This window comes from Salmo salar, chromosome ssa02, assembly GCF_905237065.1.
Source record: "Salmo salar chromosome ssa02, Ssal_v3.1, whole genome shotgun sequence".
Classification (NCBI taxonomy): Eukaryota; Metazoa; Chordata; class Actinopteri; order Salmoniformes; family Salmonidae; genus Salmo; species Salmo salar.
This window is the reverse complement of record NC_059443.1, coordinates 56,097,198-56,114,285: the sequence shown is the minus strand read 5'-3', so window position 1 is coordinate 56,114,285 and position 17,088 is coordinate 56,097,198. Positions and strand designations below refer to the sequence as shown.

The following is a 17,088-nucleotide window of genomic DNA, read 5'->3' as shown; positions in this document are numbered from 1 at the left end:
GGGGGACAATAAAAGGCCACTTTAAAATGTACAGTTTTGTCACACAACACAATGCCACAGATGTCTCAAGTTTTGAGGGAGCATGCAGATGGCATGCTGACTGCAGGAATGTCCACCAGAGCTCTTGCCAGATAATTTTATGTTAATTTCTCTACCATAAGCTACCTCCGTCGTTTTAGAGAAATTGTCTACGCACAACCGGCCTCGCAACCGCAGACCACGTGGGGGTTGCTGTGGAGCGTTTCTGTCTGTAGTAAAGCCCTTTTGTGGGGAAAAAAATATTTGTGATTGGCTGAGCCTGGTGGTGGGTGGCCCTGGCTGCCAAGTGGGTAGGCCCAACCATGGCTACACCTCTGCCCAATCATGTGAAATCCATAAATTAGGGCCTAATGAATTTATTTAAATTTACTTATTTCCTTATATGAACTCTAACTCAGTACAAACTTAGGAATTGTTGCATGTTGCTATTATATCTTTGTTCAGTATAATAATACCACCATAGGCTTGTCTTCTGGCCATATCCTCTGAGGATTCATATTGACGTTTTTTTTCAGTGTACTGTATGTTCAGATTGCTTTTATGTCATTATGGCATGGGCAGTACCAGGAGGTTGTTTTAGTTATAAAAGCCAGGAAACTGTCTAAATATTTTCAATCCCAAGCTTCTATTTCTATAGATCCTGTCCTGTTTCACTTTGTATATATTTAACTGAATAAACAGCATTTTTGTATCTCAGGACTAAGTGTGGAGTAATGTATAATTTCTACCTAATGGGGTTAATTAAAAAATTAATCATGAATTAAGTTATGGCGAGATATAAAACACATTTGAATTTAATAGAAGATAATGTCTGGCATTCATCTTTGTAAATTCATGTACAGTATATTTGTATAGTTGGTGTATAGTTTGAACTTTAGATTTGTGTGCATTCTGTGTTCCCCTGTTTTCAGGAAGAGATGCAGTCTGAAGCACATGGCATTCTCATATTTTCCACAACTCAAGAAGACAAATACAAGATTGTATTGTAGTACATCTTTTTTTGTAGATTTAAAAAATAACCCAACAGTTGTTGCAAATATACAGCACTTGTTCTGTTAAACAAAACCAAGTAAAACACCAAATAAATTACACAAATAGCCAAAATAGGAGTCTTTTGAAAAAACCCTAATCGAGTCGCATCTCCGGCAGTCATTTGGAGTGACGTATCATCCCATATTACTTGGTGAATAGGAGAGCTGTCTGTATGTGCGTGTGCATGCATGCATACGTGAGTGTGTGTGTATGTCTAATTTAAAGCTCATCCCTCTCCTCTCCTTCACAGAGGCAGGCTTCCCTCTGGCTGTTCATGTAGGGCCTGCAGCCCAGAGTCCAGACTGTGTTGAACAGGGTGTCTGCTACCGTCTCACAGGCTAGAAGGTAAAGAGGGACATGGGGATGAGAGTTAATTACTGGCCTATTGAAACATCTTGGAACAAAATATCAATAGGCCTGATGAAAGTGCAATGAAGTTCAGGTATAGGGCTGTAGGTGAAATCTGTGGCTCTATGAAAAGTGTACAAGCTGTCAAATCTTAGAATTTTACTTAATTCCTTGCATCCCCTCAAAGTTCATTGGAGAAAGTTTGAGGGGAGGGACGTTGGAGCCTCCTGCAATGGACTTTGAGAGGGAGTTGAGGAACAGAGGAATCAAGGGCTTGATGGCTTATACACTTTTCAGACTGTGGAACTTTCCATGTACACTGCATCAGGTTGACTGACCTTCAACCTTTGACATGAAGCCCAGGCTCTTCTTGAGGTCAGAGCAGATGCTGTGGAGACACCAGCGGAACTTGGAGTCGCAGCGGTACTTGTTGGAGCCGCAGGTGTCGTAACACATGTCCAGCTGATTGCAGCACTTAGTCATGGCAGGGATACCCAGATCAACCTTGATAGAACAGGACATGGGTGGTGAGTGTGTGTGTGCGGTGTGCTATAATGGTGTTATACACTGAGTGTACAAAACATTAGGAACACTTTCCTAATATTGAGTTGCACCAACTTTTGCCCTCAGAACAGCCTCCATTTGTCGGGCATGGACTCTACAAGGTGTCAAAAGCGTTCCACAGGGATGCTGGCCCATGATGACTCCAATGCTCAAGTTGGCTGGATGTCCTTTGGGTGGTGGACTATTCTTGATACACACAGGAAACGGTTGACCGTTTACAAACCCAGCAACATTGCAGTTCTTGACACACTCAAAACGGTGTGCCAGGCACCTACTACCATACCCTGTTCAAAGGCACTTAAATATTTTGTCTTGCCCATTCATCCTCTGAATGGCACACATACACAATCCATATCTCACTTGTCTCAAGGCTTAAAAATCCTACTTTAACCTGTCTCCTCCCCTTCATCTACACTGATTGAAGTGGATTTAACAAGTGACATCAATAAGGGATCATAGCTTTCACCTGGTCAGTCTGTCGTTGAAGGAGCATGTGTTCCTAATGTTTTGTACACTCAGTGTATGCATACTCTTCAATCTGTATATTATTGGAGTTGTATGACCAATGTACAAGTCGAAAAATACTTGATTGTGGAAATGTTTCACCAAGCATTAATGTGTGGGTGTGCGTGAGTATCCAATCATCTACATATGCATACACTATTGGGTACCGGAAGGCCTAGGAAGTAGGCGCTGCATCCGTTAGGCTCTGGCATCTGGTAGTCAGGGCGAGGAAGAGCAGCTTTACCTGAGGTAGAAAGAATGTTAGAGACATCAGTTCCCTTCAATTCAAGAAATGCCACAAGTACATTTTAAATTCTTTTAAAATCCAATGAGGAAAGTAGGAACTAGAATTTCAGTTTACTTGATAAATTGACTGAATTGACTTGAAATGGAACTGAACCCAACCTTGTTTGCCATCCACACTTGATTGATCAACCCAGAAAAGGGAGCCCACTGGGCACAGACGTCAATTCAAAGTCTAATCCACATTGGTTCAACGTAATTTCATTGAAATGATGTGGAAACAATGTTGATTCAACCAGTGTGTGCCCAGTGGGAGGTTGGATGTCCATAAGTTGTATGTCAGACAACAGACGTTGTTGGAGAAGATTTTCAGTTCATCAATGGTGGTAACCAAAACAGAGTCCGTGGTCAATACAGGTAAAGTCCATGGACATGTGATATCAAAAGTGAAGACTACAGCCTAGCTGTGAATCGCTGAGTATTTCACACTTTACCTCATGACACCTCTGCCAGCTATCTCTTCTTGCTCATAGTCCACTGACTAATGTGCATTATCAGATGTGAGGTGATAAAGGTTATTAGTAATGTCAAAGGGATTCCTAGTATAAGCTCTCCCTAATCAGTTATATGGTGTTCTTGCATTTAAGAGTTTAAATGGCTTTAACATGAGGATGTGTTAAGACTTCAGAAAATCTTAATGTCCATGTTTATCTCCATTGGGTACCATCTCGCTAATCTATAATGGATCTCTACCTGCCCGGATAATCGTTACACAATTTGAATTTAGGATCACATGGAAGCGGTCTGTACAAAACAGAATATCTCGGCTAACTAATCACTAGCCTGGTCTAGATCTAGGTGGGCTTGTTTAGCTAACTCCTCTTACTATCGTTGGCATGCCACGCATATGATACATGTATGATAGGCTAGCCAGAGGAGTTGGTCATGTTCTTACCATATCGACAGCGGTACTGGCACACTCCATCGCGTCCGCCCATAAGCTCCAGCACGGAGTCAAAGTATCCATTGACGGCTTCAAAGCTTCCCCTCACGGAGTTCAGTCCCCACTCGTCCTCATCCTCTGCCTGGGAGGGGTCGACAGGGGCCGCCGGGCTTGGGTCCACTGGTGCAGGTTCCTCAGCGTCCTGGGAGAGGGTCCCCTGGATGGAGAGGCTCAAAACCAGAAGGAGAGCAAGGGAGGCCCAGTGTGTCATATTGTGGTTCAGAGAAGCGGAGGGGCAGCTAGGGACACAGCGTTGACGATCCACAGAGTTCAGCTGGAGGAATGAGAGAAGCACAAACACAGAGAGACAGGGAACGAGACAACTCACTCTGTCACGTCAACCGGCCCCCAGACCTGGACTTTGAGATAGACACCGGGACAGCCTCCACTGTGGAGGAACGAAGGTCAGCTCCTATCTAGATTGTATTTATGTTTTAAAGGTGCCCAAGGTGTGCTATATTTATCTGTTTGTAATGTTAATGTATTTCGTTGTAATCATATTGGTCTCAGTGTTTTGACTATGATCCTATAAAGACTGATGTTCTGTCACCAATTTTGACTATATCAATAGACTGGTGATTATGGCATGAAACAGTCAACTAATTGTACTTCACACTTGTTGACTATTCAGTTTTCTTACAAATTATGGTAGAAAAATAATCAATGCACTGCATTACTACACATGACTTATTAAACAAATTCAAAGATAACATTGGCAAAGCTTGGCCCAGAGACCTAATTGTGTCATGAATACTACTGATAATTTATCTCTCAACATGTTCTAGTGTGCTGTAGAGCGTGCCCTTCGATCAGTACTACTTCTGAAGGAACGCAGTGGACAAGTAGGCGGCGACGTAGTGCACACGTGCTCGGAAGTAAGCAGGGAAAACGTCATGTCTTTCTCTGGTGAGCTGTTTGTCTGGTGATAGCACTGGCTTTCGTAGTGGAAATTATATTTTGGGAGTAGTTATCATGGAAACATCCAAAACGTGTTTGTGCTGTTCGCTCACCTAAGACAAACCGTTTGCAAGTGAAGTGCGCGAGCGTCAAGATTGAGTGGTGCGGGTGCACGACCAACACGCACGTGCAACGTTGTCTGAAGTGAGCATTTAGCACTACATTATTTAGCTATAACCTCGACAGTTTGCCAGCTACTTTTTTTTAAAGCCGTTAGCAAGTTACCTGGCTTAGCTACTGCAGTATGTAACTATGACCTAGACACATTTTGTAGTGGTCATGAATGAAAACCACTCTTTTCTATTTTGAGGAGAGGAGTAGGCCTACCCAACACAACATTGCAGGTCAGCGACATGGCATTCACCAGCCTTTTTTCAAGTCTTCCAAACAAAGAATATGACACGGCGCCTTGTGAGCCGATGAAGAGGTAAGCTACTATAACACAAATAGTAATTACTTCTACTCTCTCTCTTCTACTATGCTGAATTAATTTAACAAGCTAACTAACTTAGTCAAGTATTTCAGCTTTGAATTGGAGTACATAGCCAACTTAGAATTGATTGTTTCTTCCATTTTTCGCAGATTTCAAAGGGATGAAAGGCAACTGGAACCAGTTAAACTGGAGAAGGAGGACGGAAGGGATGCCCAGTCCAGAAAGTGGCCATTGCAAAGGGGTCAGCAGAGTGGCCCCAGGAAGAGGAAAAAGGGGGACCAACAGGTGAACTTGTCATGTACTAAGCAGATGCTGAGTAGGCCAATTCACAATGGAGATTTTTTTTTTGCTAAACATTGACATAGGCCTATGTTAGTTAGGCTTATCTTGCGTTTGTGCCGTGCTTTATACCACTAGGCGAATTGCACACCACATACCTGTAGATCAGGCCTCTCCAACCCTGTTCCTGGAGAGCTACTCTCCTGTAGGTTTTTGCTCCAATCCCAGTTGTAACTGATCTGGTTCAGTTCATCAATCGGCTAATTATTAGATTGAGGTGCGCCATATTAGGGTTGGGGTGACAACCTACAGGACGGAAGTTCTCCAGGAACGGTGTCGGCAAGCCCTACTGTAGATTATAAAGTTAGTATAGAAATAGGCCGCAAACCGTTACCATTTGGTGTTGCCCCTTTTGATTTTGTTGTGACGTTACCCTTTTTGTGTTTTTCTGCAGGAGCAGTGTGGCCAGGCCAAGAAAAGTAAGCTTCATAAATGCCCACCACAATCTTATAAAGACTTTGACTCTGTGGCCCAAGACTACAACATGGTGAAGTGTGATTTCGAGCAACCAAGCTTTGACTTCAGTAGAGAACTGGACTTCTACAGTGACAGCAAGGAGGGTGCATACCCAGATCATGCTACAGAGAAGTTGGGTTGGAAGAACAGGAGGTCCGGAGAAGCCAAGGGTGTGTTTTTATGGATTAACCCTTTACTATTAGCAATGTATTGACTTTAAAAGGTGTGTATGATTTTTATTTCATTTAACTGTTTCCACAGATCCTGATCAGAACAAGGATGTTCAAGGTGTAAACAAGAAGAAAGGACAGGAGCAGAAGAAGCTGCGATGGGAGCCTCAGCAGCAGAGACTTGACAACCAGGCCAGAGGCAGAGGGGGAAACTCTGCCAGGAGGGGTGGGGATTTTACCGGAATGGGTGGACACGGAACTAACCAGCCCAGAGTCTTCTCCAACAGGGGTGGAGGTGGTTCCAACAGGGGTGGAGGTGGTTCCAACAGGGGTGGAGGTGGTTCCAACAGGGGTGGAGGTGGTTCCAACAGGGGTGGAGGTGGTTCCAACAGGGGTGGAGGTGGTTCCAACAGGGGTGGAGGTGGTTCCAACAGGGGTGGAGTTAGGGGTGGAGGTGGTTCCAACAGGGGTGGAGGTGGTTCCAACAGGGGTGGAGGTGGTTCCAACAGGGGTGGAGGTGGTTCCAACAGGGGTGGAGGTGGTTCCAACAGGGGTGGAGGTGGTTCCAACAGGGGTGGAGGTGGTTCCAACAGGGGTGGAGGTGGTTCCAACAGGGGTGGAGGTGGTTCCAACAGGGGTGGAGGTGGTTCCAACAGGGGTGGAGGTGGTTCCAACAGGGGTGGAGGTGGTTCCAACAGGGGTGGAGGTGGTTCCAACAGGGGTGGAGGTGGTTCCAACAGGGGTGGAGTTAGGGGTGGAGGTGGTTCCAACAGGAGTGGAGAGTGGAGCAATAGAGGTCGGGGCTGTGACAAGAGAGGCACTGACCGGTCACTTAGTGGTGGACGACAGTTCCCAGATGATGGACGTTTAACACTGGTAATTCAAAATGAAATCATGCAAACTTCCTTGTCGATATCCATAGAAATGTCATTTGTAGCTTTATGACGTGCTCGGTTACAGCTAAGTAACCCAAGTCAGTGATTTCAGTCTTATGTACATTTTCACAGCTGATTCCAACCTCTTCCAGGAAACTTTGACAGGAAAGGGGAAGAAGAACATGACAAAGGAATTCAAAGACCAGAATGCTTTGGAGATTGACGGAAGGTTAATCTGTCGACATTTCCTCAGGGGAAAGTGCATCAAGGCAGGTTTCTATATTTTATGATTAGAAATTGTAACAATATTAATGGGCACTTGACAAATTGAACCTAAACCCAGTATATTCAAATGAGTCAGGTATGTTAATGTTATCTTTTACAGTATATACTGTCAGTGGCCTGACCCCGACAACTTATTTTGTTTGCAGGGTGATGACTGCCAGCTAGAACATGCTCTGGACGTCAACTACTCGATCAACGAAGTGTGTAAATTCTACGTCCAGGGATCCTGTTCGAAAGGAGAGAGCTGCATATACATGCACAATATCCTTTTCTCTGCTTATTGTAAATGTCCCTTGTGTGGTGGGTGAGGGGGAAATGACTGTACTGTTTTTATACTGTTTCCTTGTGTATCTGTCCTTCTACCCCTTGTTATATTTTGTGAAAAACGTCTAAAAATAACTTAACGGCCCATAGCGGATAGTGCATTAACAACAAAATGGCTGCCATAGGGGTAGATGCAGATGTTTTTGCTTTCTTTCCTTGACCAAGTACCCACAGAGTTTCCCCTGCAAGTTCTTCCATACTTACGAAAAGTGCTACCAAGGAGACCAGTGCAGGTTTTCCCATGAACCCCTGACTGAGCTCACCAAACAGCTACTGGAGGCAGTCAGTAACTGTCTTACCCTGAGATGACACTCCTGCCCTTACACACTGACATATTGTTGCTCCCTGTTACCATTATCTACTAACTAGGGCTTATTTCTCCTATGCAGGCATTGAAGAGGGACAAGGAAATTGAGGAACTGGCTAAAAAGGACAAGCCAATCCACACAGAGGAGCCAGTGGCCACAACGGAGTCGGCGACCGCTGAGGAGACAAAGCCTGTCATTGATATATTCCTGAATCCCCTAAGGTTAAGAACGCGAGTGCGCGCACGTTTCTTTTACTGTCCTTGTGGGGACATAAAATGTATTTCCATTCATTTCCCCTAACCCTTAATCCTAATTTTAAACCTAAACCCTAAGCTTATAGTCCTGAGAAATGTACCCACAAAGGAGAATGTCTTGTTTTACTGTCCTTACTAGCCCACACTCCACAGTAGTGGATTAGAATAGTAAGCCCCCCCACACCACAGTATTAGAATAGTAAGCCCCCCCACACCACAGTATTAGAATAGTAAGCCCCCCCACACCACAGTATTAGAATAGTAAGCCCCCCCACACCACAGTATTAGAATAGTAAGCCCCCCCACACCACAGTAGTGTGTTAGAATAGTAAGGCCCCACACCACAGTAGTGTGTTAGAATAGTAAGGCCCCACACCGCAGTAGTGTGTTAGAATAGTAAGGCCCCACACCGCAGGAGTGTGTTAGAATAGTAAGGCCCCACACCGCAGGAGTGTGTTAGAATAGTAAGGCCCCACACCGCAGGAGTGTGTTAGAATAGTAAGGCCCCACACCGCAGGAGTGTGTTAGAATAGTAAGGCCCCACACCGCACGAGTGTGTTAGAATAGTAAGGCCCCACACCGCAGGAGTGTGTTAGAATAGTAAGGCCCCACACCGCAGGAGTGTGTTAGAATAGTAAGGCCCCACACCGCAGGGAGTGTGTTAGAATAGTAAGGCCCCACACCGCAGGAGTGTGTTAGAATAGTAAGGCCCCACACCGCAGGGAGTGTGTTAGAATAGTAAGGCCCCACACCGCACGAGTGTGTTAGAATAGTAAGGCCCCACACCGCACGAGTGTGTTAGAATAGTAAGGCCCCACACCGCAGGAGTGTGTTAGAATAGTAAGGCCCCACACCGCACGAGTGTGTTAGAATAGTAAGGCCCCACACCGCACGAGTGTGTTAGAATAGTAAGGCCCCACACCGCACGAGTGTGTTAGAATAGTAAGGCCCCACACCGCACGAGTGTGTTAGAATAGTAAGGCCCCACACCGCACGAGTGTGTTAGAATAGTAAGGCCCCACACCGCACGAGTGTGTTAGAATAGTAAGGCCCCACACCGCACGAGTGTGTTAGAATAGTAAGGCCCCACACCGCACGAGTGTGTTAGAATAGTAAGGCCCCACACCGCACGAGTGTGTTAGAATAGTAAGGCCCCACACCGCACGAGTGTGTTAGAATAGTAAGGCCCCACACCGCACGAGTGTGTTAGAATAGTAAGGCCCCACACCGCACGAGTGTGTTAGAATAGTAAGGCCCCACACCGCACGAGTGTGTTAGAATAGTAAGGCCCCACACCGCACGCAGTGTGTTAGAATAGTAAGGCCCCACACCGCACGAGTGTGTTAGAATAGTAAGGCCCCACACCGCACGAGTGTGTTAGAATAGTAAGGCCCCACACCGCACGAGTGTGTTAGAATAGTAAGGCCCCACACCGCACTTGCAGTGTGTTAGAATAGTAAGGCCCCACACCGCACGAGTGTGTTAGAATAGTAAGGCCCCACACCGCACGAGTGTGTTAGAATAGTAAGGCCCCACACCGCACGCAGTGTGTTAGAATAGTAAGGCCCCACACCGCACGAGTGTGTTAGAATAGTAAGGCCCCACACCGCACGAGTGTGTTAGAATAGTAAGGCCCCACACCGCACGAGTGTGTTAGAATAGTAAGGCCCCACACCGCACGAGTGTGTTAGAATAGTAAGGCCCCACACCGCACGAGTGTGTCAGAATAGTAAGGCCCCACACCGCACGAGTGTGTCAGAATAGTAAGGCCCCACACCGCACGAGTGTGTCAGAATAGTAAGGCCCCACACCGCACGAGTGTGTTAGAATAGTAAGGCCCCACACCGCACGAGTGTGTTAGAATAGTAAGGCCCCACACCGCACGCAGTGTGTTAGAATAGTAAGGCCCCACACCGCACGAGTGTGTCAGAATAGTAAGGCCCCACACCGCACGAGTGTGTTAGAATAGTAAGGCCCCACACCGCACGAGTGTGTTAGAATAGTAAGGCCCCACACCGCACGAGTGTGTTAGAATAGTAAGGCCCCACACCGCACGAGTGTGTTAGAATAGTAAGGCCCCACACCGCACGAGTGTGTCAGAATAGTAAGGCCCCACACCGCACGAGTGTGTTAGAATAGTAAGGCCCCACACCGCACGAGTGTGTCAGAATAGTAAGGCCCCACACCGCACGAGTGTGTCAGAATAGTAAGACCCCCACACCGCAGTAGTGTCAGAATAGTAAGACCCCCACACCGCAGGAGTGTATTAGCATAGTATGTGGTTGAGCTTTACATTTTACACTGTTGATAGTAAATTTAAAGTTATTCACTAGTGTTTTATTGATTGGCTACATTTGTCTGGATTTCAGGCCAAACTTTTACAACAGCTCATGCCCCTCTGAGCCACATGCTGAGGAAAGTACCCCCGTATGTCAGAATGAAGTGTCAGCTGAGGTCGTGGAGAAGGAAATTGCCCCTCCTACAGAGTCCATTCGGTCTCCTGATCCTCCCCAAAGCGCCCCTGGCTTTAAGGAACCGGTTTCTTATTCAGTTGAGGCTGTGCTTGGGTCCCATAGGCCCCTGGAAAAACCCTTCCACAGCTTCTTTGCAGCCTCTATCAGCCAGACCTCACAGACCCAACCTGATCCCCTCACAACTACATTAGTTCCTCCAGACTCTATCCACCCTCCTGATCCACCCCTAAACTCTACATGCGGCAAGAGAAATGTTCCTTATTCAGTCGAAGCTGTGCTTGGATTCCAGAAGCCTGTAGAAAAACCCTCCTGCAGCAAATTTTCAGGATCCATCACCCAGACCTTCACACTCCCAACAGAGATCCAATCAGATTCCCCCAGCACTACATTCATTTCTCCAGACCTCATTAGTTTGTCTCGTCCTCGTCTGAATAAGAGGCAGGCTTCTTATTCAGTTGAGGCTTTCTCTGTGGCCCAGAAGCCGGTGAAAAAAACCTTTTGCAGTCTCTTTGCAGGACCGATCAGCCAGACCTCCACTACACCTCTCATACAGAACTCTGCTAATTCTCCCATCAACACCCCAGGCTGTAAGAGACCAGCTTCTTATTCAGTTAAGGCTGTTCTAAAGTCCCACAAGCCTGTGGAAAACCCCTTCCGCAGCCTCGTTGCAGGCCCCATCACCCAGTCCTCTCGCCACCCTGATATACAGACCCAACTAGATCGTCCTAGCACTACATTAAATCCTCCAGACTCCATTAGGCCCCCTGATCCTCCTTCAGTCTATAAGAGGCCGGCTTATTATTCAGCTAAAGTTGTGCTTGGATCTCCTAAACCTTTAAAACCATCCTTCAGCAGCCTGTTTGCAGGCCCCATCAGCCAGACCTCTCCCCAACCTCCCACACAGGATCAAGCAGATTCCTCTAGCGCTACATTTGGTCCTTCAGACTCTGCTCCTCCTGCAGGCTGTAAAAGGCCGGCTTCGTATTCTGTTACGGCTGTGCTTGAGACCTATAAGCCTGTGGAAAACCCCTTCTGCAGCCTTTTTGCAGGAACCATCAGCCAGACCACTCCCGACCCTCCCTCACAGTCCCTAAACTCCCCAGGTCGTAAGGCACCAGCTTCTAAAAAGCCCATGGAAAAACCCTTCAGTAGCTTCTTTGCAGGCCCCATCAGCCAGACATCCACTAACCACCCTCCCAGACAGACCCGACCAAATCCCCCCAGCACTGCATTTGGTCCTCCAGACCCCATTCGGTTTTCTGAGCCTCTTCCAGTCTGCAAGAGCCGGACATCCTCAGTTGAGGCTGTCAGTGAGTCCCAGAAGTCCATGGAAAATCCATTCCGTAGCCTCTTTGCCGGCCCCCTCACACAGACCTTTACTTCAGGCCATCTAACACAGACCCAACCAGATTCCCCTAGAAATGTCACTTCTCATTCACTTGAGGCTATGCTTGAGACTCAGAAGCCAGTGGGAAAACCCTTTCGAAGCCTCTTTGCAGGCCCCATCAGCCAGACAACCCTCCCTGACCCTCCAACACAGACCCGGCTGTATCCCCCCATAGTCAAGCCTAAACAGGAGGAGCCAGACCCAACACCACTCACTGGTAAGGCCCTGCTTTACTCAATACAATACTTTAAATGTCCCTTTGCGGGAAATGCAACTATATTATTGACATTTCATCACCACTTCATGGCCTCCAGAGCCATCCACAACCCATTCTGTTCTGAGGACCCTCTTCCTACGCCTGAGCCCATGTCGCCAGGAAGGGGAGCAGGAAATCAGTAACAGCTGCAGAGATCCAGGTATAGTCAGACACATCATGCTAGAAGTAGTGCATTTGTCCTTAATTTTTTTATTCTTATTTTCTCACCTACTTCTGGCTGAACTATTAGAATGTTTTGGGTCTTAGTGTGTATCAAAATATATTAAGGATTGTCTCCATTACCGTTGGATGTGTGTCAGACCTGTTGTGACCCCTTTCAGGAGGTGATGGCCTGTGTTCCAGTGAAGACGAAATCACCAGAGGATCTACTTCCACAGGACAGCAGAGGCAGAGCCAGGAGGTGGAGGTTGATGAGCTGGAGAGTGAGCGAGAGGAGCCGGAGGAGTGCGTTCTGAGAGATGAGCTGTTGGTGATTCCATTAGAACCGTTAATGCCGTACGTGCCACTCGGTGACCCTCGCCACCATCGCCAGGCTGATATCACCCTGCCACGGTCCACCTTTGCCCAAGACGTGGTGTGGTCCTTTGAAGACCTTGCCCCTCTTCCTCCCCTCTCACTCCATCACCAGCCGTCTGTCCCTCTGGCCTCCCGCTCTGCTGAGAGAACATCAGGTCCTGCTGTTGGACTGTCCAGCCCTGCAGGGCTCGGGCCACAGCCTTCCCCACAGGACTCCAACTCTCAGGAGGCTGCAGGAGAGCATCTCATTCCCTCCAGGAATTCAGGTAGGAGACAGGTCCAGGTGGATACCCCCGGCGTTCACAACCTACCAATCCAAGCGATGGTACGGATCACTCAACGTAACACTGATGTACAACCAAAGAGACTGTCTGGACAAATGAGGTGCAAAAGTGGCAACGTGGGTGACAATAAAACACTGAAAGACCTTTTTAAGACTTTTGACCCCACATCATCTCCCTTCGGACAGTAACTGCATTTGGACTATGGCTCATATTGTATGCACTGTCGGTCAATGGACTACGCACCTAAAGACTTACACAAACACTTGTCCTTCATATGACCACTTTTGCTCTAGTGTATTTTCCCGCTAACAGATCAGAACAGCAATTCATTGCAAAAAATGATTGTGTAAAATGCAGGACACCAGTTATGCGCGCGCACTCAAAACCCTCAACTCCATTTGATAAAAAGTGTTACTCCCATTGATATCTTTACTTAGCAACAGCTAATGTTACTGATGAATTGTCAGCCTAGTCTGTCTCGGTGAGAATTGTTTTGGGATTTTCTTAGATGAAGCATGTTGATGTTTTTTACAGACTAAATCATCAATCATGTACATTTTTAAGGTTAAAAAAACGAATGACATTTTATTTAATTTTTATTAAAGCAGAAAGTTACCTATTGGAACAATTAGCCAGTAAACTAGTGACAACTTACCCTTTCTCTCTTCCTCCACTCCTGCCGACTACATTTCCTGTTATTCGATGAGTGAACAATGGAGTGTTATTACTCAACTGATTCTTATTCCCGTGTGGTAAAGGTCATTATTTCAACTAATGCCGCACCAGTTCTGCTCTGCATGTAGTGCTTCTCTTTTCTTATAGTAAGGTACAGTGCTGTGAAAAAGTATTTGTCAACCCTTTCTAATTTCCTCTACTTTTGCATATTTTTTTATACTGAATGTTTTCAGATCTTCAACCAAAACCTAATATTAGGTAAAGGGAACCTGAGTTAATAAAAAGCAATTGCTACTTATTTCATAAACAAAGTTATGCAACACCCAATGCCCCAGTGTGAGAAATTAATTACCCACTTTTTTGAAAAAGCCTTTCAGACGTAATCACATTGAGTGATTTTCCTGGTTCTGTGGTCAGGTCGGACTAAATGTATTTAGCAGTTATTCTCTATGGGGACGATTCCGACCCAAGTTAAGCGCACGTAACTCAAACTTAATTCCCTTTAATGCGCTCTCTCTATGCATATTCTGACCTATAACTTAAGCATGAGAACAGCAGGTTATTCACCTGCTATTTGTTCGGAGTGGAGATGTAAGACATTAACCTGTTGGGGCTAGGGGGCAGTATTGAGAATTTTGAAAAAAATGTGCTCTTTTTTAACTGCCACCTACACCAACTCAGAAGCTAGGATATGCATATTATTACCAGATTTGGATAGAAAACACTCTGAATTTTCTAAAACTGTTTGAATGGTGTCTAAGTATAACAAAACTCATATGGCAGGCAAAAACCTGAGAGAACCTGAGAGAAAAAAAGAATTTTGTGGCTGTACAATTTTTTTGGGGTCATTGTTTAATAGATACCACAGTGAGAAAGGATTCATTTCGCAACTCCTACGGCTTCCACTAGATGTCAGCGATCTTTATAAAGTTGTTTGAAGCGTCTATGATGAACAGAGATCGAATTAGAATGCAGGGAAGTTGACCTCCCTGGGATGTTGTCACTTCCATTAATCATGTGACGCGAGACACTTTTCAAAAACGTTTTTCTAGACACAGGAGAGGTCGGGTTGAAACATTACTGATGTTTCACGTTAAAAATGGCTCTAAAGATTGATGCTAAACAACGTTTGACGTGTTTGAACGAACGTAAATAGATTATTTTTTTAAAAACTTTTGTAACTTTTCGCCGTGACTTCCCACCCCCCCCCCGCGCTACTTTTTAGTAGCCACCGAAGCGCTAACAACTTGGAGTTATTTGGACATCAATTATGAACTTTGTCAAAAGAAACCACATTTGTAGTGGACCTGGGATTCCTGGAAGTGCCAATGGATGAAGATAATCAAAGGTAAGGGATTATTGACGATAGTATTATTGATATTAGCTGGTTACAAGATGGTGCTAACTGTATAGCCTAGCCTATTGTTCTTAGCACAGCACCCCGGTTTATTGCAACTTGTGATTTCCCAGTAAAGTTATTATGAAATCTGGCAATACAGTAGCATTTACGAAATGTTAAACAATAATTATTTGAATGACAATATTATAATTTACCAATGTTTTCGAATAGTAATTTTGTAAATTGTAACGTTGTTCACCGGAAGCATTTCAGAGAAGAAAAAAATCTGAATTTCACCGCTACTGTAAAATGCTGTTTTTGGATATAAATATGAACTTGATGAAACAAAAAATGCATGTATTGTATAACATAATGTCCTAGGAGTGTCATCTGATGGAGATTGTCAAAGGTTGGTGCATAATTTTAGCTGGTTTCTGCTTTTGGTGACGCCTGACCTTTCATTAAAAATGGATGTTTGTACTTTTGTGGCTATGTACTGTCCTAACATAATCTAATTTTATGCTTTTGCCGTAATGCCTCTTTGAAAATGGAACAATGTGGTTAGATTAAGGAGATGTTTATCTTTTAAATGGTGTAAAATAGTTGATTGTTTGAGAAATTGAAATGATTAGATTTTTGATGTTTTGAATTTCCAGCCTTGTTAGCAATCCCGTCTCGGGGTTCATTGCTAACCCGTAGCCCCAACAGGTCGTGGACGTGTGTCTAAAGATAAGTTGTATTTGACCTTGACTTAATTCCACCATCTTTACGCGTGAGGAATCTTGTATAAGGTCGAGCGAACCTGCCGGTTTTTAGTGGGAAAAGCATATAATAGATTTTTTTGTTGTTAATAATAGAAATAACAGCGTTCTCCATCCACTGTAATGTATAAATTGATAAGAGCTAGGTAAATGAGTAATCCGCTTGAAGACATGGCAATTCTTTGAGCTGATTTTTTTCCCCCCTATGATCACTGGGAGACTAATGTGAAATCAGTCATGGAAGCACACTGAAAATCATGTCAACATGATTGTATTGTGGCTCCTTCTCCAGAAAATGCTCTGCTGTTATTCACAATTGTAATAGGAGACCCAAACTTTATGCCTTAAGTCCACCAGATGCATCAAACTCTTTGCATTCCGGCAGAAGTCATTAATTGTCAAAGGAGCAGTCCGCAACGCTATTTTGGGGTGAGCCGCACTAGGCTGCGGTGCGTTCTGTGTACTTCATGCGTTAAACATTTAACACACACTCCAAGTAGCTAGCTTTTAGCTAGTTGAAAAGCAAAGCACGTGTCAGGAACGGAAAATGCGGCATAGACATCTGTTATAACAAAACTCGTATGCATCGGGCATTAGGCTTCTAAGGCTGAACCAGCAGAGTTTCTGTACTGTATGCACTTCAGAATGTTTTAATTTCAGTGCTTTGAAAAAGTATTTGGCTTCCATCACTTTTTCACATTTGAAGTCTCACAGCCTTGGATTTTGATGCGTTAGATTGGGAAATTTTATTTGAGTCACATTCTTCTTCAGATCCCCCCCCCCCCAACACACACAAAAGAAAATGGTAAACAATAAAGTAATGACAGTTCATTTTATGTATTCATCCCCCTAGGTCAATACTTGGTTGGACCACCTCTGGCAGCTATTAGTCTTTTCAACTAACTTTGCACACTGTAATAAAGCAATATTTTCCCATTCCTCTTTGCAAAATTCCTCAAGTTGTGGAACTGTAGACTGCGATTTTGAGGTCTTTCCACAGATGTTTGATGAGATTATGGTCAGGAGTCTGACTGGGCCACTCAAGAACATCTATTTTCTTTAAGCTACTCCAGTGTTGCTCTGGGAGTGTGCTTTGGGTCATTGTCCTGTTGAAAAACTTCCACAGGACATTTCTTGGCAGAGGGGAGCAAGTTTTTATCCAGCATTTCTATGTATTTTGCACCTTTCATCTTTCCATCAATCCTGACAATATTGCCAGTCCCTTTTGCTGAAAAGCCGCA

General features: G+C 45.0%; 2 protein-coding genes across 5 annotated transcripts; one reads left to right on the top strand and one right to left on the bottom strand.

Moving 5' to 3' along the window:
• Positions 1–1,020: 1,020 nt before the first annotated feature.
• LOC106588082 (group XIIB secretory phospholipase A2-like protein) lies at positions 1,021–3,965 on the bottom strand. 2 transcript variants are annotated; one of them, XM_014176750.2, is made up of 4 exons: positions 3,686–3,965; positions 2,643–2,731; positions 1,758–1,923; positions 1,021–1,409 (listed from the first exon to the last, which is right to left on the bottom strand). In XM_014176750.2, the coding sequence occupies exons 1-4, from the start codon at positions 3,942–3,944 to the stop codon at positions 1,291–1,293; spliced, it is 633 nt and encodes a 210-aa protein (XP_014032225.1). In that variant the 5' UTR covers positions 3,945–3,965; the 3' UTR covers positions 1,021–1,290. The 2 variants fall into 2 exon arrangements, with proteins under 2 accessions (XP_014032225.1, XP_014032226.1); XM_014176751.2 differs by having other exon boundaries at positions 2,655–2,731.
• LOC106588056 (mucin-17) lies at positions 3,897–14,074 on the top strand. 3 transcript variants are annotated; one of them, XM_045706422.1, is made up of 13 exons: positions 3,897–4,137; positions 4,519–5,117; positions 5,273–5,408; positions 5,857–6,088; positions 6,180–6,542; positions 6,849–6,964; positions 7,116–7,232; positions 7,395–7,509; positions 7,745–7,854; positions 7,962–8,101; positions 10,504–12,212; positions 12,310–12,411; positions 12,593–14,074. In XM_045706422.1, exons 2-13 carry the CDS (start codon positions 5,044–5,046, stop codon positions 13,258–13,260), a joined length of 3,882 nt encoding a protein of 1,293 aa, XP_045562378.1. In that variant the 5' UTR covers positions 3,897–4,137; positions 4,519–5,043; the 3' UTR covers positions 13,261–14,074. The 3 variants fall into 3 exon arrangements, with proteins under 3 accessions (XP_045562378.1, XP_045562379.1, XP_045562381.1); XM_045706423.1 differs by lacking the exon at positions 3,897–4,137 and having other exon boundaries at positions 4,484–4,834; positions 5,001–5,117; XM_045706425.1 differs by lacking the exon at positions 3,897–4,137 and having other exon boundaries at positions 4,484–5,117; positions 5,863–6,088.
• Positions 14,075–17,088: the final 3,014 nt, after the last annotated feature.

Excerpts from the sequence above, each read along its gene's own strand:
- LOC106588082 (XM_014176750.2), bottom strand. The coding sequence starts at position 3,944 with ATGACACACTGGGCCTCCCTTGCTCTCCTTCTGGTTTTGAGCCTCTCC. Across the intron at positions 2,732-3,685 it reads CCAGTACCGCTGTCGATATG|GTAAAGCTGCTCTTCCTCGC; the intron begins GTAAGAACATGA and ends TTTCTACCTCAG. Across the intron at positions 1,410-1,757 it reads CTTCATGTCAAAGGTTGAAG|CCTGTGAGACGGTAGCAGAC; the intron begins GTCAGTCAACCT and ends TTTACCTTCTAG.
- LOC106588056 (XM_045706422.1), top strand. The coding sequence starts at position 5,044 with ATGGCATTCACCAGCCTTTTTTCAAGTCTTCCAAACAAAGAATATGAC. Across the intron at positions 5,409-5,856 it reads GGAAAAAGGGGGACCAACAG|GAGCAGTGTGGCCAGGCCAA; the intron begins GTGAACTTGTCA and ends GTTTTTCTGCAG. Across the intron at positions 7,855-7,961 it reads CCAAACAGCTACTGGAGGCA|GCATTGAAGAGGGACAAGGA; the intron begins GTCAGTAACTGT and ends TCTCCTATGCAG.